This window comes from Chionomys nivalis, chromosome 17 (assembly GCF_950005125.1).
Source record: "Chionomys nivalis chromosome 17, mChiNiv1.1, whole genome shotgun sequence".
In the NCBI taxonomy this organism is placed as follows: Eukaryota; Metazoa; Chordata; class Mammalia; order Rodentia; family Cricetidae; genus Chionomys; species Chionomys nivalis.
The window spans coordinates 59585967-59605255 of NC_080102.1; the positions used below are offsets into that span (position 1 = coordinate 59585967).

The 19289-nt window shown below is 57.0% G+C and overlaps 1 protein-coding gene across 6 annotated transcripts; it reads left to right on the forward strand.

Moving 5' to 3' along the window:
- Window positions 1–3173: 3173 nt before the first annotated feature.
- Tns2 (tensin 2) lies at window positions 3174–19155 on the forward strand. 6 transcript variants are annotated; one of them, XM_057792538.1, is made up of 30 exons: window positions 3174–3344; window positions 4438–4500; window positions 7044–7152; window positions 7520–7557; window positions 8381–8419; window positions 8712–8750; window positions 8889–8938; window positions 9154–9325; window positions 9603–9653; window positions 10013–10135; window positions 10220–10284; window positions 11022–11105; window positions 11488–11600; window positions 11683–11743; window positions 11930–12005; window positions 12253–12382; window positions 12470–12535; window positions 12616–12729; window positions 13285–14496; window positions 14629–14767; window positions 14858–15411; window positions 15516–15605; window positions 15832–15957; window positions 16135–16227; window positions 16339–16416; window positions 16566–16643; window positions 17168–17336; window positions 18261–18329; window positions 18441–18470; window positions 18572–19155. In XM_057792538.1, exons 1-30 carry the CDS (start codon window positions 3270–3272, stop codon window positions 18708–18710), a joined length of 4245 nt encoding a protein of 1414 aa, XP_057648521.1. In that variant the 5' UTR covers window positions 3174–3269; the 3' UTR covers window positions 18711–19155. The 6 variants fall into 6 exon arrangements, with proteins under 6 accessions (XP_057648521.1, XP_057648522.1, XP_057648525.1 ...); XM_057792539.1 differs by having other exon boundaries at window positions 4441–4500; XM_057792542.1 differs by lacking the exon at window positions 4438–4500 and having other exon boundaries at window positions 18572–19154.
- The last annotated feature ends 134 nt before the right edge of the window (window positions 19156–19289 follow it).

Below are 19289 nucleotides of genomic sequence, written 5' to 3' on the forward strand. Positions count from 1 at the left end.
TTACATAGCAGTGGAGGTGTAGGCCTCGGTAGATTTGGTGACTTGGTTACTTAAACCCCAGCATTTTTGACTAGCGTTAGCACCTGAGTGGAAATGGCATGTTGAGACCTGTGCCTCCTTAAATTCCGAGCCATCCATGAGGCCAAGTGGTGCCATCCACACTGACTGGAGTGGAGTGGGGCACCAGTATAGAACCACTGTTCTTCGTGAGGTGAGACAGACCTGATCATCACTGAAAAGCAGGAATAAGGCTAGGACAGAGACAGAGCCTCTGGAGTCACAAGAAGCATATTTGAGAGACTTCAAGATGATGCAGCACTGGCTGGTGGCCATTAAAGGCAGCTGCTTTTCTAGTTCCAGTTGCCTTTGGTGGTTTTGTTGTTTTTGTTTCTGAGGTCATTTTGTGGCAGCCTTGGCTGTCCTGGACCTTGCTTTGCAGATCAGGCTGGCCTCAAACTCCTGTGGCTCCTGCCTCTGCCTTTCAAGTGCTAGGACTAAAGGTATGTGCCGCCGCCACCTGTTTTGTTTTTCCTTTCTGGTTTTTTTTAAAACAGGTTTCTCTAGCTTTGGAGCCTGTCCTGGAACACACTGTAGACCAGAACTCAGAGATGTGCCTGTCTTGGCCTCCCAAGTGCTGGGGTTAAAGGTGTGGTGCCAGCACTGCCTAACCCGTTTCTAAACTGAGTTCGGTGGGGATCCATGAGTAGCTGTGCTGTGAGAGCGTTTCAGTGTGGCTAGATAGAGGGTTTCCCAGGCTTTACCCCAAAAGCTAGTCACAGCAGACCTTATAGCATCCAACTGGGAGCATCCAAGGCTAACCAGTTCTTACTGCCTGTCATCCCATGCCAACTGGCAGAGCACAAACCGGATGTTTACTTGACAGACTCAGTTTTAGGCAGGGTACACTCCAGACTCCATAGGCTTGTTTTCTATCAGAACCGGGCATTGTGCTCTGGAATCCAAGGCAGTCAAGTGCTCCAGCAGTTCCTGAGAGTACTTGCTTTACATCTGCTTCTGGGAAGCAACATCTGATAAGTAAGCTTTGTTTCTCAGCAACCCCAGGGCTACAAGTGAAGGGGGACTTGCTGTCCCACCCACCTGCAGCTACCCCCTAGTTGGACAGTGCTGTCTGCCCAGTAGACAGCCTCTGGAGCTGGTTCTGCCCCCTGTGCCACACTGTTCTTCCTGGTTCCTAGAGCCCAGGACAGCCCCACACTCCTCAAGACTGAAACTGATGGGCATGAGATCTCAGGCTGCAGGATGGGGTTCTTCCTTCAGTACCAAGATGGACCTCGTTCTGTATAGTAGGGTAAGAACAGCTGCAGGGAGGGAGGTGAGTGAACACCTCTATCCACAGTGGCCTGGCTCTCCCCTGCTGCTCTCAGATGGCAATCACAATGTCTGGCTGCCTCCCCAAGCCACTCACTTTTATCCTATCCCCAAGTATCCTGCTTTAGATTCTTTCCCTCGGTTGATACCTGGGAGCTGAGGGTCCAGCTACCCATCTTGTGACTTCCCAGTTCAATTCCTTTAAGTTCCTCTTAGTGGCTGCTTAGGTAGGGTAGGTAGTACGCCAGCCTGGTGTGAAGTTCTAGTCCCACCCACCTTTAGGAGCCAATCAGGCGTGCTCACTCATTGCTGAGTTTAGAGATTAAAACCTTTGTCCAGCCCTCAGTCCATGCCCTTGAGCAGAGTCAGGTGAATCTCTCAGAGTTCGAGGTCAGCTTGGTGTACAGAGCAAGTTCCAGTCAAAGCCTTGGACATTCTGGAAAGGTCTGGATGTTAAAAAGAACTGGCTGCAGGCATGATGTAAATATGTTTTCATATTCCAGGTCAATTACATAATCTAATCTTGCCACAGATGACCTTCAGCCTTGCCCTTTCCTATGAGCCTCCAATCCCTGTTCTGTTTTTTTGTTGTTGTTGTTGTTGTTTTTTTTTTTTTTTTTTTTTGGTTTTTCGAGACAGGGTTTCTCTGTGGCTTTGGAGCCTGTCCTGGAACCTGTTCTGTCTTCTAAGGCTGCTCTCACCTCACAGCCAGTGCAGCCTCTTTCTCCCCAGCTCCTCTCCACCTCTTCCTCTAGTCTCCTGCTGTCAAGTGCCCACTGGGCAGTCAGGTCCAGCTTCTTCCCAGCTGCCAGGTTAGAATCAGGTGTTCATTCCCCAGCAGTCAGATCCAGACCGCCAACCCAGCCTTTGACAGAGACAGGATGAGCACAAAACTCTGCTGAGATGAGCAGATAGGCAGGCAGACCCAGAGGGCTTGAGCGGCCAGTGCTGGGTTGCTTTGGGCATTTACGCTGGCCTTGAACTCTAAGCACTTCCCACTTCTCAGCGTGGAGATCCTCGGGCTCCACCAACTTCCAGTACGCAAATTGCAGTGGGGAGGGTAGCAGCAAAATTGTTTAGGATCTGCTAAAGAATGCTGGGACCACAGGAAAGGCAATAGGTTCAAAGACCACATCCCTCCCCTCCACTTTCCCCTCCGGAGTGTCACAACTCAAACTAGCCCATTAGTTTAATTCCAGACGTTCCTATCCAATATCAGATTTAAAAAAAGAACTTCCATTGGCAAGACCCAAGAACACCTGGGCTATGACTAAAGCCGTTGATTGGCGGGAGTTTTGCGCTCCCTTCTCTGGGTCCTCAGCTCTGAGTCCTTTGGGAGAAGAGATGACACAGAAAGCTCCAGTGGGGCACAGCATTAGGAAGCGGTGTCCTAAGATCTAGGAACCAGTAACAGGTGTCTAAGTCCGGCGCCCACTCCAGGTCAGGCCTGGTTCAGACTAGATCCCGCCTTCGACACCTGCAGTAACCAAGAGGCGGCCAAGAAGCCAAGGCCTCACAGCTGTCCTCTGTACCCGTCTGGATCTGTGTCCACCTTCTTTTGGGAGTCCGTGCAGATCACGCGTTTCTCTCCGCCCGTGTCCCTCTGCAGCCTCTCGGTCTGAGACTTCCCAGTTCTGTCTTCCCAAGTGAATCCTTCCCGAGCTCTGGCTGCCAGCTCCGTCTGCGAGTCTCGGCTGAAGCCTGCCTCGGCGCGCTGAGCCGTCCGCGGGAAGGGCAGTGGGAGGAGAGGAGGGAGAAAGGAGGCGGCGCGGGCGGGGAGCGGGTGGAAGGTGGCGATTGGAGCCCGGGAAGAAGGAGGGAGCCGGAGGGCGGGAGGAGGCGGCGGGCGCAGGGCGCGGAGGGAGGGAGCCCGCTGAGTGCCCGTCCCGCCGCCGCTGCCGCCGCCGCCGCCTCCGCGTGTCGCGGCGCGGCAGGCCGGGATGGGCTGGCCCGGGGGCGCCCCCTGCTGCTGCCCCGGTCCGCCGCGCCCCCGGCCCTCCGGGCGCCCCCCACAGGTGAGTGGCCGCGCCACGCCGAGCGGGAACGCGGGCGGCGGCCCTCTGCGTCACAGCGCGCGGACCGAGCCAGGGGCGGGCGCCAGGGGGCGCGGGGGGCGCCAGGGGTCCCGGAACACCGGGCGCGGCGGGGGCCCGAGGCTGGGACTGCGGCCAGCACCGCCCTGGTCGCTGGGAGCTAGGGGGCAGTTAGAGATCCTAGAGGTGACGAGGGGGCGGGGCACGGCTGTGGTCCTAGTTCAGGACGCCACGCCTTCCCGCGCCTCACTGCGCACTGCTGCAGCGTCAGGCCAGTCTCTGAGTGCATCCCCAGTTCCAAAGACAAGCGCACTTTGAACACAGGATGCCCGCGGCAGCTGGCAGCTGTGTTTCGGCCCTGGCCTGGCAGAGGGCATCCAAGCGTGTTCTTCTCCTGTGCCCTATCTGGGACACTGAGGCACAGTGCAGGCACAGATGAAGCCGATCCCTCCTATAAGCCGTCTTCCACTTCTGTCCTGCCTAAACACCCCCTAGGTCCCTTTGAATACACCCTTGAATCCTACCTCCATTCCCCTCCCTTCTTTCCTGGGCCTCACTCCTCTGTGGCCCGGCTCCCAGCTTCTCATCCAACCACAGCTATTTCCAGGAAGGAGGGGTGTGGGGGTGGGTGGAGGGGTTTCTCCAAACAAACCCAAGGCTTCAGAGTGAGAGGGGGCCTGGCTGAAGAGAAGCAAAAACAGATATGGAATATTCCAAGCAGGAGGTGGGAAGTGAGGATCCGCAGGATCTGGTGATGCCAACTCAGCCTTCCCTCTGGCATAGGTCGTCCCTGTCTCCTTCCAGAAGTGCTCTACTCCCCATGGGGACACTCTTAGAGCTGTGGGGCTCTTGACCAGCCAACACATTGCTTAGGCCACAGTCCCCATCGCAGTCACCGACTGGACACTTTTCTAGTCAGGGTGGGCAGTGAAAGTTCAACCAGGCCAGAGGATATTTGGGGACCTTTCCCAGAGGAGGCAGCTGAAGGAGGACTATGCGTTATTGGTCCAGAGGGAAAATACTGGATGGGAGAGACCACACTCCCCCAGGCACTCCAGTGACCCCTCTACCCCAGCAGGACCGGTGCTGCCCACCTGGCCGTCAGCCTGGAATGTCCTGGGACACAGCCAGCACGCGGGTAGGGATCACAGAGCCGGTGGACCTCTCCAGTTACAGGATGGGGGCCCACACCTTGCCACTCAGGTGCCACCATCTACCTGGGGCATACAGAAAGAGACCTCAGACTGAGGTGTCCCAGGGAGGGAACTCCCACGGGACCCTGCGAAAGTAGCTAGAGCACTGGGACATTCAGTAAATACCATGCAAATGAGGATGACAAGGTTGGACATTCTTTCAAGTGACAGCTACAGCATTCCAAAGGCTGCTGTCCCAGGCTTGGGCTGAGAACCCCCAGGCCATTGACCCTTGTTTAAGGAAGATTGTTCCGTCCTTTCCAAGGCCCCAACCACCTCCTTCCCTTGACTCCAGGGACAGGAAGTTGGCCCAATTCCCAGGAGGGAAGCAGGAGGCCCTAGAGGGGTGGAGTATGTGTTGGGAGGGGGCCTCCTGTCCAATCTTCAGGCCCAGTGACAGCCACAGAGGAAGGAGAGCCAGGCCCAGAAGAGCCATGAAGGTAGTGCTCAGGTTTGGGGGGTTGCGTGGGGTGCTGGGTGCAGGGCACATAGCCAGAACTGTGGTTTAACTGGACCACAGTAGCTGGGGTCTTCAGGTGGAGCCTTCCCAGTGCTTTGGGTTGCAAGATGGACCACTAGTGTGGGCAGCTGGGCTTTCTGGCCGGAACTTGGCCTTGAGGAGGGCCCAGCATGATCCTTTCCCATCTAACTTCAAGAAAGTTGGCCCTCATTCCTTTCTTTCTGAGTCCTGGGCTGCCATGGGTACTAGTTCCCAGCTCCACTCCCTTCCCACAGGAAGTCCCAAGGGAGCATGCGAGTCCAGGCTAGAGACTGGCTGGGGACACAGTGTTCTCTGGCCTTCCAGGACTGCCCTGAGACCTGAATTCCCACCCCGCCTCACTGGCTGATTCTGGGGCTGGATCTCAGGACCACAGACCCCTACACAGGGTGGCCCTCCGGGTGAGAGGCAGCTCCAGAGGAGATGGGGAGAGCCAAAGATCTTGGGCTGACACTCCCAGCAGGGTAGATCCTGGGAATCTGATCTCCTGGCCTCCCCCACATCCTCCCCCACCCCACTTCCTGGAGCAGCGACCTGCCCCCTTCCCGCCTGCACTTCCCTCCACTTCCAGGGCCAGGCTTCTCCACACACCAGCTAGACAGCCTCCCCTCCACCCAAGGGAAGAGGCTGCCTGAGCCAGGCTGCTTCCAGGAAGCCCCCGGCCAGGCCCCAGCATTGTTCAGGCCTTGCAGCCAAGAGCCCAGTCAGCCAGACACCATGAAGTCCAGCGGCCCTGTGGAAAGGTTGCTCAGAGTCCTGGGGAGGAGGGACAGCAGCCGGGCCACCAGCAGGGTAGGAGTGCCCCACAGCAGGGCAAAGGTGGGGCAGGGTGGAGGTGGGGGGCGTAGGGTAGGGGGGACGGTCAGGATGCAGGCCAGACCCTCTTGCTAGTGTCAGCCTCTTCCGTTCCTCACCCTGCCTTAGTATTCCCCTCATTCCTCTGGCCTCGGTTTTGACGTCTCTGTATTTCCTGGTTTGAGCTTGAATTAGCCCTGGGGTTCAGTTAAGAGCTTCAGCCCTGACCTCCCAGGGAAGCTTGAGAGAAAAGGGATGGGAAGAAGGGAAATGAAAGGTAGGGAGGAAGCCAGGCCTCCAGGCACTCTAACTGGGAGCCTGCCTTCCACTGACGTCGTCTGCACACGATGCTATCAACAAGTGTGTCCAAGTCTCACAGCGGGGCCCTCCTCCAGTCCAGGAGACCAAAACTGGTGATGTCGTTGTCCTCCCCCTTGCCTTTTGAAGGTGTCACCACTGTGGTGGGAGAGGAGGGAACAGGAGTTTGAATACAGAGATGAAGAATGCGCATGGCGGATGGTCCACAGACACGGGCTGGGAGGGGTGGATTGGGATGAGAGGGACTGAAGTAGACCTGGGCAAGTGGAGGGCACTCAGCTGCTGGCCTCACAACTCCGCACGGGGAGGGCACGTACAGAGGCAGCGGGCAGCTGCTGCGCCGCCCACTGCGTCCTCCTTCCAGCTGCTGCCTGCCGCCCCAGTACACAAAGAATATTAAACTTGTTGTTCTGACCGTGGGGGAGGGGCATGTCAGCTGCCTGCAGCGTGGGGACATTGAGAGCCAGGGGCTCAGGACTGGCCGAAGCCAGTCTGGGTGTTGTGTGACAACGTGCATGTGTGTCTGGGCCGTCAACTCTCAGTAGCCAAGCCTCATCAGGGGAGGGCAAGATAGCAAGAGTCAGACCCCTGCTCTGCCGAGATTTGGGAAGTGGCAACGACAAGGACATCACATAGCAGGGCCACGTGAGGGGCCTAAGTGATCTCTTAGGGAGGAGTTGACCTAGCCAAGGTGACGCAAGGGGTCACATTCCAAGCCCTGTAGAGGACAGGCCCCATGACTGCCCTGAAACAGCTGTGGCCAAGTGTGCCTTGGAGTTCAGAGGGAAGCGGCGCTGTCCTACACGGCTCCTGCCCAGCCTGGAGATGAGCCCACTAGGAACTCACACCTCTGTTTGTCTGCCATCGCGCCCGCAGCCTAGGAAAGCAGAACCACACAGCTTCAGGGAGAAGGTTTTCCGGAAGAAAGCGCCAGTGTGTGCGGTGTGTAAAGTCGCCATCGACGGGACAGGTGTCTCCTGCCGAGGTGAGGTGCTGTTCCCTGCTACTCTGAGCCCTCGGCTCCATGCGCCACTGTGCTGCCGCTCCAGGAGCAGGCAGACTCACGGAACAGAAACAAATGCCCTCGCTCACATCCACAGAGCCTAGGAGATCTGACTGCTTCCTTCCCAGGAAGGGGCTTCCCTTCCTCCTCACCTCCATTCATCCTAGATAGAACCTCTGGCCCTTTCCCCTGACTCAGGAGCAGAACCTGCTGTTACCCTGTCCTGCTCACAACTCCAGCAATCCAGTGTTCAGTCCCAGGGTTGGCTTTCAGGGCCTGGGGAAGTGGAGGATGGCCACTTCACTGCTCCTTAAGTCCCTGCTAACCTTTTCCTCCCTTTCCTCTCTAGTCTGCAAGGTGGCCACACACAGAAAATGCGAAGCAAAGGTGGGTGCCTGGGCCTAGCTGCCAGGGATGGAGCCTTTCCACTGCCCAGACAGGCTTCTTCAGCCACGCTGGCATGCTGGTCATTCCTAGAGACCCCTCCTGGGTGGCAGGGGTGTTGTGCTGGGCCCTTTAAGAACCATTTTACTCCACCCCTGGTGGGTTGGCCCAGGAGGGTGGACAGTGAGACAGCGTTTGTCTTGGTGCTATGCCCAGGCTGCAGCTGGCTGGGGGGGGGGGGGGGAGGAGGAAGGGTGGGGTGGACAGAGAGGGAGCAGGATTTCAGAGACCAGGCCACAGAATAGGCTATGCTTTCCCTCTGGGAAGGGTCCTCAGGATGCCTGAGTTGATCTTACCCTGGGTGCTGGAAGGGCTGGGCCTCTTCAGCCCATACTGTAGGTGGTACCCACTGTCCACTGAAAACCTAAGGCAGCCCCATCTCTAAGGAACATTCCTGGTTCTCCTCCAGTGCAGGGGGGTAGTCCCAGGGCCTCAAGCTAGCTTGGGGGAGCTATGTCCCCATGGGTGGGGTCTCAACGGTGAAAGAGGCTAGTGTCCACCCCTGGCCATTGCCTGCCTGCCTCTATATATAACTCCTGTCCTGCAGCTGGATGAATGGGGGTCTGTTTGGGCAGGGGGCTGAGAGCCAAGAGCAACAAGCAGGGGGCCTGAGAGGTGGGGGACCAGGAGGCCAGAAGCAAGGCTCCCTTAAATAGAGGAACCTCAACTGGAGCCTATGCTCAGCAGTTGACAGCCCCTCCACTTTGCTGCTGAGTCTGGGTACCCCATTTCATCAGCTCAGTCCCTTACTCCCGGCTCCTTCCAGGTGACTTCATCCTGTCAGGCCTTGCCCCCTGCGGAGCTGGTGAGTGTGCTCTAGGATGGGGCAGGGAAGACAGGAACTTGACTAGTGTTCAGAGGTCTGGTGGTCTCAGAGGGTCCCCAGGAAGTTACCTAAAACTGAGCGCTGTGGGTATTGACTGTTCTAGCTCTTCACTGTTATTGTCTTCTAGGGCCTGCTGGGGGAGAGGGGCTGGAGACCCCCCCACTCCCAGGGAATAGACACAGACATGCCCTCCCACCCCCCACTCCAGGTCCAGACTAGTCATTGCCCCTGCCCTAACCACTCCCATTTCCTCCCCCTGCTCCTCCTCTAGCGGAGAAACACTGCCCCAGTCCGGCGCATAGAACACCTGGTAAGGGATGCTAGGGGCCTGGGCGGGAAGGGGCGCGTGGGTAGCTTTTGGGAGACCACGGCTTGTGGAACTTTGGACTGGGATGCTTAGAAGAGATGCATCCAAAGAGATGTCTGCATAAGGTTTCTTGTCCATTAGGGGTCCACCAAGTCCCTGAACCACTCAAAGCAACGCAGCACCCTACCCAGGTGAGTGAGCCCACGTGGGCATTTTCCACCGGACCTCCACTCAGCTCATGACAGTGACCCCCAATAAAACACCCCCAGGACAGTGCTTCTCCTCCAGACCACTCCCCCTCAGGATCTAGCAGGCCTCCCAGCATTCCCCATTACCCTTTTCATCATCCTAGCCCCGTGGGGCGCCTGGCCTCTGTTCCCTAAATCAGCTTTGCGACCTCTGCCAGGAGCTTCAGCCTGGATCCGCTCATGGAGCGTCGCTGGGACTTGGACCTCACCTATGTGACCGAGCGGATATTGGCTGCGGCTTTCCCCGCGCGGCCGGATGAGCAGCGACACCGGGCCCACCTGCGCGAGCTGGCCCACGTGCTGCAGTCTAAGCACCGGGACAAGTACCTGGTGAGGAGCGGGTCGACCTGTTCAACCAATGAGAGGGCTGAGAAGTCCAAATGGCAAGGCTACTGTTTGGCATCAGTCCCTGAGTTGGGGAGGGCAGGGGGCGGTGTTGGTGTGCGAGGCCGGGGCGGGGCCTGAGCTCAGTTGGGCGAGCAGCAGCTCGCAGAGAATCCAGCTCCAGAGGACTGCAATCTTACTTTAGAGGAAGATTCTCATTGAGGGTCCACCTCCAGCCCCTCTGTCCGAGGTTGCCTTCATCTAACTCTTCTCTTTATTTCAGCTCTTCAACCTTTCAGAGAAGCGACATGACCTGACCCGCCTGAACCCTAAGGTAGGAGGGTAATGGTCTGATCTTTGAGCTGAGCCAACCGTGGGAGAAAACTCCGCCTCCTTGATATTAGTAGCAGTTGACATCCACTTTACCCTTTTTTTTAATTAAAACGATTTACTTTTCATTTTACATACCGACCTCAGTCCCCTCTCCCTCTTCTGCAGTCTTAAGCACTCTCCCATATGACATACCATTTAAGATACCAGAAAACGTGGTACAGTTTGGCTGAAAACCGCGGCCTGCTGCTGTGGACTGCTAGCAAGCCCCACCTCGCCCCAGGGCTGTTTTACGTCCATGCCCCCTCACCTCCTTGTTCCTGCTCCCCCTCACACACAGTTGTACCCCCTGTACTTTCCCAGGTGCAGGACTTTGGCTGGCCTGAGCTGCATGCTCCGCCTCTGGACAAACTGTGTTCCATCTGCAAGGCCATGGAGACGTGGCTCAGTGCTGACCCCCAGCACGTGGTCGTGTTGTACTGCAAGGTGGGCTGGGACCTTGGGGTCATAGAGCTGAGGCAACCTCAGCCTAGACCACGCAGGCCCCACAACCATTTCTTTACCCCCCAGGGGAGCAAGGGCAAGCTAGGGGTCATCGTCTCTGCCTATATGCATTACAGCAAGATCTCGGCAGGGTGAGTTGCCTTGCCCCGGGCCCTTCCTCATCTGAGCCTATAGTCAGAGTCCTATACCGTAAACGTGGTGTGGTGCCGCCTGTCTCCACGTGGTGCCCGCACTCTCCACAGCTGAGCTGGGCTAGTTTCCTAGGGCTGTCAACAAAATGCCATTAGCTGGCGTAAGATAATTCAATTGTCTCACAGTTCTAAGATGCTAAAATTCAAAGTCAAAGTATCAGTTGGGGCCTTGCTCTCTCTGTGACTCTAGGCAGACTCCTTCCGTGCCTCTTTCCAGCTTCTGGTGGTGGCTGGCAGTTCTTGGCAGTTCTTGGCTTGCAGCGGCATCACTCCAACCTCTGCCTTCATCATCACGTGGTGTTCTCTTTGTGCGTCTGTTTCTGTTCTTCCTCTTCTAAGGGCCAATCCCACCTTGCTCCTGCATGATCCCATCTTAGCCTATCTAACCACATCTGCAGAGGGACATTTGAGGTACATTCTCTGGGGGAGGGACACATCTCAGCCCATCAGATTGTCTAACTGCCCTGTTTTACAGGTGAGGAAAGTCAAATTCAGGGGACAGTTGTCTGAGGCGCCACAACTGGGAAACTGTACTATAGGGCTTCTAGCTTTCTTTACCACTGGGGGCCTGCTCTACACTGAGGAGATCTCATGGTTCCTCCTTCCCTGGGGCTTAGGCATGGAAGGCCAAAATGAGACTGATCCATAAGCACCCCCACCTGCCCTGTTCTCCCCAGGGCAGACCAGGCGCTGGCAACTCTCACCATGAGAAAATTCTGTGAGGACAAGGTGGCCACGGAACTGCAGCCCTCCCAGCGCCGGTGAGCAGCCCAGTGGGGAAGGGCTGATCCTCTTGCTCAGGCAGCACACCTGACTCCCACAAGGCAAGGGATCCAGGCACTGTCCCAAGTTCTGGGGACTCAACACAAACAGGGTTAGGCTCTCGGGGCGTTCATTCCACTTGAGTGGAAGACAAGAAGCCGTGCGCAAACAGATTAGATCATTCTAGCTGAAGATGTGGTCCGTGAAGAAAGTACAGCAGAGGCTTGTGAGAAAGGCTTTACAGGAGGAGACGAGCTTGCCTCCTTGAAGTTTAAAAGAACATTCTAGGTCTCCCAAGGTTTGGTAGGTATGCACTGCTGAGTTAGTGTGAGGCGCCCTCTAGAAGAAGACACTGATGCTTTCCTTGGCACTCTCCCACAGCTATGTCAGCTACTTCAGCGGGCTGCTGTCTGGCTCCATCAGGATGAACAGCAGCCCGCTCTTCCTGCACTATGTGTTTGTACCCATGCTGCCAGCCTTCGAGCCCAACACAGGTGAGTCCACCTGGGCTGTATTCCACGGGAACAGCCGATTCCCACCCCACTTCACCCCACATGTCTTCCTCTACCCCTCCAGGCTTCCAGCCCTTCCTCAAGATCTACCAGTCTATGCAGCTGGTCTACACATCTGGAGTATAGTGAGTGCTCTGTTCCCTGGCCCTGACACCTGCCCATGTGTGTCCCTCTGTCTCTCCCCAGCCTCCCCAGGCTCCGCCTTCTGGCTCCAGCCAGGGAGGTGGAAGTACTCTCTAGGGCCTGACTACATACCACCTCTGTGCCCTCCCTGTATGCTTCTGACTGTTCTGCCTTCTCTCTACCCAAAGTCACATTGCAGGCCCAGGACCCCAGCAACTTTGCATCAGCCTAGAGCCAGCTCTCCTCCTCAAAGGCGATGTCATGGTGAGGGGGATCCTGAGGCTGGGTCTGTACTGGAGTGGGGGCTTCTAGCCATATAGTCAACTGACCAGGCATCAGTTCAAGCAGGACTGGAGGGTCCCAAGGAAATCCTCCACCTGGTATCCCGAAGGAGAGTTCACCTGGAAACTAGGGCGTGGCAGAAGCTGTCAACTGGCAGCCCTTGGGGTAAAGGCACAAATAAGGCAAAATGGATATGAAGGCATGACCCCAGGCTCCTGCCCTCCTTCAGGTAACCTGCTATCACAAGGGTGGCCAGGGGACAGACCGAACCCTTGTGTTCCGAGTTCAGTTCCACACGTGTACCATCCATGGGTCACGGCTCGCCTTCCCCAAGGACCAGCTGGATGAGGCCTGGGCCGGTGAGTCAGAGGCTTATGAAGTGGCAGGTGGGCAGAGACGGGGTGTCAGCAGGGCCTGGCTCCTCACCGCCACCACCTCCTCCACAGATGAGCGGTTCCCCTTCCAAGCCTCAGTGGAGTTTGTCTTCTCCTCCAGTCCTGAGAAGATCAAAGGTAAGTGGGAGCCGGAGGGGTAGAGTGCTGAGGGTATTTGGGGGGCCCCCGATCTTCAGTACTCAGGCAGCTTTCTACAGGCAACACCCCACGAAACGATCCCTCTGTCTCTGTGGATTATAACACAACGGAGCCTGCTGTACGCTGGGACTCGTACGAGAACTTCAACCAGCACCATGAGGACAGTGTGGATGGTATGTGGGGTGGAGGACAGTGGGGACGGGGTGTGGGGTGGAGGACAGTGGGGACGGGGTGTGGGATGGAGGACAGTGGGGATGGGGTGTGGGTGGAGGACAGTGGGGACGGGGTGTGGGTGGAGGACAGTGGGGACGGGGTGTGGGGTGGAGGACAGTGGGGACGGGGTGTGGGGTGGAGGACAGTGGGGACGGGGTGTGGGGTGGAGGACAGTGGGGACGGGGTGTGGGGTGGAGGACAGTGGGGACGGGGTGTGGGGTGGAGGACAGTGGGGACGGGGTGTGGGGTGGAGGACAGTGGGGACGGGGTGTGGGGTGGAGGACAGTGGGGACGGGGTGTGGGGTGGAGGACAGTGGGGACGGGGTGTGGGGTGGAGGACAGTGGGGACGGGGTGTGGGGTGGAGGACAGTGGGGACGAGGTGTGGGGTGGAGGACAGTGGGGATGGGGTGTGGGGTGGTGGGCTGGCGGAGATATAGCTTTGTGGTTTGTGGGGAGAGGCGAAGCACACTAAGGTGTTAGTGGTGTCTCCACTCACAAATTCTTCCCCACTCAGGCTCCTTGGCCCACACAAGGGGCCCCCTGGATGGCAGTCCTTATGCCCAGGTGCAGCGGGTGCCCCGTCAGACTCCACCAGCACCTTCTCCAGAGCTTCCCCCGCCCCCCATGCTCTCTGTCAGCAGCGACTCCGGCCACTCGTCCACACTTACCACAGAACCCACAGCAGAATCCCCTGGCCGACCACCCCCAACGGCTGCTGAACGTCAGGAGCTGGATCGTCTGCTGGGAGGCTGTGGAGTGGCCAGTGGGGCCCGTGGAGCTGGGCGTGAGACAGCTATCCTAGATGATGAAGAGCAGCCCTCTGTGGGTGGGGGCCTGCACCTTGGGATGTATCCAGGTCACAGGCCTGGCCTCAGCCGCCACTGCTCCTGCCGGCAGGGCTACCGGGAGCCCTGTGCAGTCCCCAATGGGGGTTACTACCGGCCAGAGGGAACCCTGGAGAGACGACGGCCCTACGGAGGCTATGAGGGACACCCCCAGGGCTACACGGAAAGCTCTATGCAGAAGAGGCGCCTCTGCAGGTCACTGTCAGAAGGGCCATACCCCTACGCATCTGAGCTAGGGAAACCAGCCAGCGGAGACTTTGGCTACCGCTCAGCAGGTTACCGGGAGGTGGTGATCCTGGAGGACCCTGCGGTGCCTGCCTTATGCTCATGCCCAGCCTGTGAGGAGAAGCTGGCCCTGCCCACAGCAGCCCTGTATGGACTGCGACTAGAGAGAGAGGCTGGAGAGGGGTGGGCCAGCGAAGCAGGCAAGCCTCTCCTGCATCCAGTGAGGCCCGGACACCCATTGCCTCTGCTGGTGTCTGCCTGTGGGCATCACCATGCCCCCATGCCTGACTACAGCTGCCTGAAGCCACCCAAGGTGGGCGAGGAAGGGCATGAGGGCTGCTCTTATGCCATATGCCCTGAAGGCAGGTATGGGCATCCTGGATACCCTGCCCTGGTAACGTATGGCTATGGAGGAGCAGTTCCCAGTTACTGCCCAGCATATGGCCGGGTACCTCACAGTTGCGGATCCCCAGGTGAGAGCAGAGGGTACCCTAGCCCTGGTGCTCACTCACCACGGGCTGGTTCTGTGTCCCCGGGGAGTCCACCCTACCTGCAATCCAGGAAGCTGGGTTATGAGATTCCTGCAGAGGATGGAAGGGACAAGTACCCACTGCCTGGGCACCTGGCCTCAACAGGAGGACCCTTGGCATCTACAGGTGAGGACAGTAGAGTGGGAGTGGCCAGGGCAGAGGAGGGTTCTAAATGCTGCACTGGGTGCCATGGGTGGGAGGGAACTGAGCCAGACAGAAAAGCAAGCTCCTGTTCACAGAGCCCTCTCCCCATCTCAGAGTCACCTGAGCTGTCCTGGAGGGATGGCTCCACTGGGCACAGCACGCTGCCTCGGTCTCCCCAGTGCACTGCCTCTTCAGAGCTGTCTGGTCCCTCCACGCCCCTGCACACCAGCAGCCCAGTCCAGGGCAAAGAAAGGTACACAGAGGGCCAAGGCTACCTGGGCACTTTGTCTGGTGTTGGCAGCCCAAGGCAGGGGCTGCCTGACCATCTGCATTTCCCCTGCAGCACCCGACAGCAAGACACCAGGTCTTCCTCCTTGGCACCAACTCAGAGACTGGGTCCCAGCGAGGCCTTGCCCCCTGTTGTCCAGGGAGGCACTGAAAAGGCTCCTGAGCTGCTGGCCAGCAGCAAGTCTGAGCCACCAGACCTTAGCCCTTTCTCCCAGACCTCCCCACCCAGCTCACCCAATGGCTGGCCTCAGGAAAGGAGCCCAGGGAATCATCCCAACAGTGCCAGTCCTCGGGGCCCCGTGCCAACCACCCTGCCTGGACTCCACCATGCTCCCTGGCGGGGTCCCCCAGACAGTCCTGATGGCTCCCCCCTTACTCCTGTGCCTACCCAAATGCCCTGGCTTGTGGCCAGTCCAGAACCACCCCAGAGCTCACCCACCCCTGCCTTCCCATTGGCTGCCTCCTATGATGCCAGTGGGCCCACTCAGCCACCACTGCCTGAGAAACGACACCTGCCTGGGTCTGGGCAACAGCCATCACCACCAGCCAGAGGCACCAATCAACACGTCACCTTTGCACCTCCTCTCCCAGATGTCACCCAGCCCCCAGGTATAAGGGGGTTGTAGGACAACTGGATGTCCTTTAAAGAACCCCACCTCCCAGAGAGACTGTGGGGACCCCTGGGGTTCAAACTCAATCCCTCCCTCTCCTAGAGCACCCTTTACAAGAGAACCAAACCAGTGTCAAGTTCGTCCAGGACACATCCAAGTTCTGGTACAAGCCGCACCTGTCCCGTGACCAAGGTACGAAGTCAGAAAAGGTAGTGTGCCCACCCACCCCACCTCCAGGGCTGTCTTGGCTGTCTCATCCTGATGGTTCCCTCTGTCTAAGCTCTTAGCGGAGTTGCTCACCGGCGACTCAGCTTTGGCCTCAGACTAGCTGTCCAAGAGTTCCACCATCCACACAGACTTGGGAGCCTGCTAGTGGGGCTATGCAGGCTGCCAGCCAACTCTAACTTTTGCCCTGCAGCCATCGCCCTGCTCAAAGACAAAGACCCTGGGGCCTTCCTGATCAGGGACAGCCATTCATTCCAAGGAGCCTATGGACTAGCCCTCAAGGTGGCTACACCCCCACCCAGCGCCCAGCCCTGGAAAGGTAGAGGATGCTCAAGCTGAGGGAGCAGGTGTGGCCAGGGGAGAAGCAGTAGAATCAAGCCTAGAGCGATGCACAGGACAGCTCCATGAAGGGAAGGGGCAAGGAAAGCCCACCAGGGAACAACTGAGATCCTGGAATCCAGTAAAGCTTCACTTTTATACCCCTCCCTCCACTCAGGGGACCCCTCAGAGCAGCTGGTTCGCCATTTCCTCATTGAGACTGGGCCCAAAGGCGTGAAGATCAAGGGTTGTCCTACTGAGCCCTATTTTGGTGAGTCTGAGAGGGCTCTAGGGGGTCAGTTAAGAGAGAGGCCTCAAGAGGGCAGTAGAGAAAGCCTGGCCATCCATGTGTCCTTCGGGATGTGTTTTCCTCCCCTTGCAGGCAGCCTCTCTGCCCTGGTCTCTCAACACTCCATCTCCCCCATCTCCCTGCCCTGCTGTCTGCGAATCCCCAATAAAGGTATGTGATGTCTCCTCAGCTCTCATCACCCTACAGCCAAATCCAAAAGGCCTCCCACCCCTTCCATTAGGGTAGCTAAGGGAGTAGTCCTCCAGCACCTAGGGAAGCCTCTCCCTCTTGACCTTTCTTGGTGGCCCTCATATCCTCAGATCCTCTGGAAAAAGCCCCAGAGGCCCCAGTGCCTACGAACATGAGCACGGCAGCAGACCTCCTGCGGCAGGGAGCAGGTAAGAGACCTACCTCCCCTCCCTCCCCCGGGTGCTCAAGAGGACACTGTAGGCTCATTGATAGGATGGTGGGAGGTAGACCCACAAAGGCAGAGGAGCCCCGTGTTGTTAAGAAGCAGGAAAGGGCCGGGCGGTGGTGGCGCACGCCTTTAATCCCAGCACTCGGGAGGCAGAGGCAGGCGGATCTCTGTGAGTTCGAGGCCAGCCTGGTCTACAAGAACTAGTTCCAGGACAGGCTCCAAAACCACAGAGAAACCCTGTCTTGAAAAACCAAAAAAAAAAAAAAAAAAAAAAAAAAAGAAGAAGAAGAAGAAGCAGGAAAGGGGCCACAAGCTAAGTTTTGGGGGTTCACAATACAGGAGTCACAGCTGCTGCAGATCCCTTGGCGTCAGTGTGTGGTTCTGTGCATCCAAACAGCACTGGCAGAGAAATGCACAGGACGATGGGATGAGAAGCTAAAGGGTAACAGAACCTGGTTCTGGCAAAGCCATGCTAGCTCATCAACCTACTTCCTCTCTCTTTAGCCTGCAGTGTGCTCTACCTGACCTCCGTGGAGACAGAGTCACTGACTGGTCCTCAAGCTGTGGCCAAGGCCAGCTCTGCAGCTCTGAGCTGCAGCCCCAACCCAGTACCAGCCATTGTCCACTTCAAGGTCTCAGCTCAAGGCATCACACTCACAGACAACCAGAGAAAGTGAGCCTACAGTCCCAAGGAGGGGACTGGATTTTTTTTTTTTAATTTTCATGTATGTGTGTGGTGTATGTGTACATACATGTCTGCATTGTGTATGAAGGCACCAGTTTGATAATTAAGAATCTTTCTGGTCCCCGGTTGTGGTTACACATGACTTTAATCCCAGTATTCACGAGGCAGAGGCAGGTGGATCTGAGTTCGAGGCCAGCCTAGTCTATGGAGTGAATTCCAGGACAAGCAGGACTATACAAAAACCTTGAAAAAAAAAAAAAAAAGAATCTTTTTGGGTCACTGTTCCACCTTATTGAAGCAAGGTCTCTCAAACCCAGAAATCAAGGACACAGCTAGTCTTGCTAGCTAGCTCTCTGCTGGGACTCGTCTCCACTTTCTGAGGCTGAACTGCGGGTCCTGGGGACCCAAACTCAACTTCTAGCTTGTATGGCTACTCTATGACTTTAACCTCTGGGCCACCTCCCCAGCCCAGAAACCTGGATTTATTTCTCTCTAAAAACTAATTTATTTACTTTTGTTTTACGTGCACTGGTGTTTTGCCTGCATGCATGGTCTGTGTAAGGGTGTCAGATTCCCTAAAGTGGAGTCACAGACAGTTGTGAGCTGTATGTGGGTGCTGGGAATTGAACCCGGGTCCCCTGGAAGAGCAGCCAGTGCTCTTAACCTCTGAGCTGTCTCTACATCTTTGAAACCTAGATTTCTTTTTCTTTTTTTCCTCCTTGGTTTTTCAAGACAGAGTTTCTCTGTGTAACCCTTACTGACCTGGAACTCACTATGTAGACCAGACTGGCCTTAAACTCACAGAGATCCTCCTGCCTCTGCCTCCTGAGTGCTGGGATTAAAGGTGTGTGCCAGCACAGTGGCGAACCCTGCATTTCTGAGTGTGACTCCCTTCCCAACCGCTCCTCACAGGCTCTTCTTTCGCCGCCATTACCCCGTGAACAGCATCACCTTCTCCAGCACTGACCCCCAGGACCGCAGGTGAGCCTTCCTCTGAGCCCTCCCCAGACTGTGGTCCTACGGCCTCAGGCCCGGCTCGCCCTTTAGGAGCTGTGCCCTGGGCTGTCCTCCTTCAGGGCTCTCTCTTTACAGATGGACCAACCCCGATGGAACCACCTCCAAGTGAGTCTCCCTGCCAGCCCTGGTAACAAGCACCCCACACGGCCGGCATTATTCTCCTGTGAGAGGGAGGCGAGGGCCCATGCGTGGCTTTGTCCCTGTAGGATCTTTGGTTTTGTGGCCAAGAAGCCAGGAAGTCCCTGGGAAAATGTGTGTCACCTCTTTGCGGAGCTTGACCCAGACCAACCAGCAAGTGCCATAGTCACCTTCATCACCAAAGTTCTGCTGGGCCAGAGAAAATGAAGGAAAGCTGAAAGCTCGGAGCCCTCATCAGCACTGCGCTCTCCCAGCACCCACAGCTCTCACTGCCCTGGCCTGGACCCAGGCCCTAGGAGCCAGTGCCACCCTACCAAAGTGAAGTGGCACCAGCCTGGGCCACTGTCCTTTTCTGCCCTTGCCTGCTGAGCTAAGTGAGTGGGCCTATGAGATGACCTGGCACGTGAGCAGATGGCAGAGGCAGGTGTGAGGGGTGAAGAGGTAGCAATAGTGGAGGCCTGGTGGGGAATGACCCTGCCAGCTCCACCCAGCTGCAGGTCCCATCATGGAGGGAGGGAGAGAAGCGTGGGAACTTTCTGCCTCCCCTCTGAACAGAGACCAGAGTGGGATCAAATAAATAGAGGAAAAAAGAGAGTCTATTTTTGTGTAATAATAAAGAATTTCTATAAACTTTTGAGGAGTTGATTACTTCTTCATAGGAAGAAAAAAAATGCACATCTCCAAGAGACATCCCCTTGCTGGCCTGTGTGCCACCCACCCTCAGCTGTCAATACCGGCTCGCCCTGGCCCTCTGACTTTCCAGAAAGGAGTCCCTTTCTGTGTGTC

What these genes read in the sequence shown, in the direction of transcription:
- Tns2 (XM_057792538.1), top strand. Translation starts at nt 3,270, where the DNA reads ATGGGCTGGCCCGGGGGCGCCCCCTGCTGCTGCCCCGGTCCGCCGCGC. An exon ending in TGACCCGCCTGAACCCTAAG is followed by an intron (nt 9,654 to 10,012) that starts GTAGGAGGGTAA and finishes GTACTTTCCCAG; the next exon opens with GTGCAGGACTTTGGCTGGCC. An exon ending in CCCGATGGAACCACCTCCAA is followed by an intron (nt 18,471 to 18,571) that starts GTGAGTCTCCCT and finishes TTGTCCCTGTAG; the next exon opens with GATCTTTGGTTTTGTGGCCA.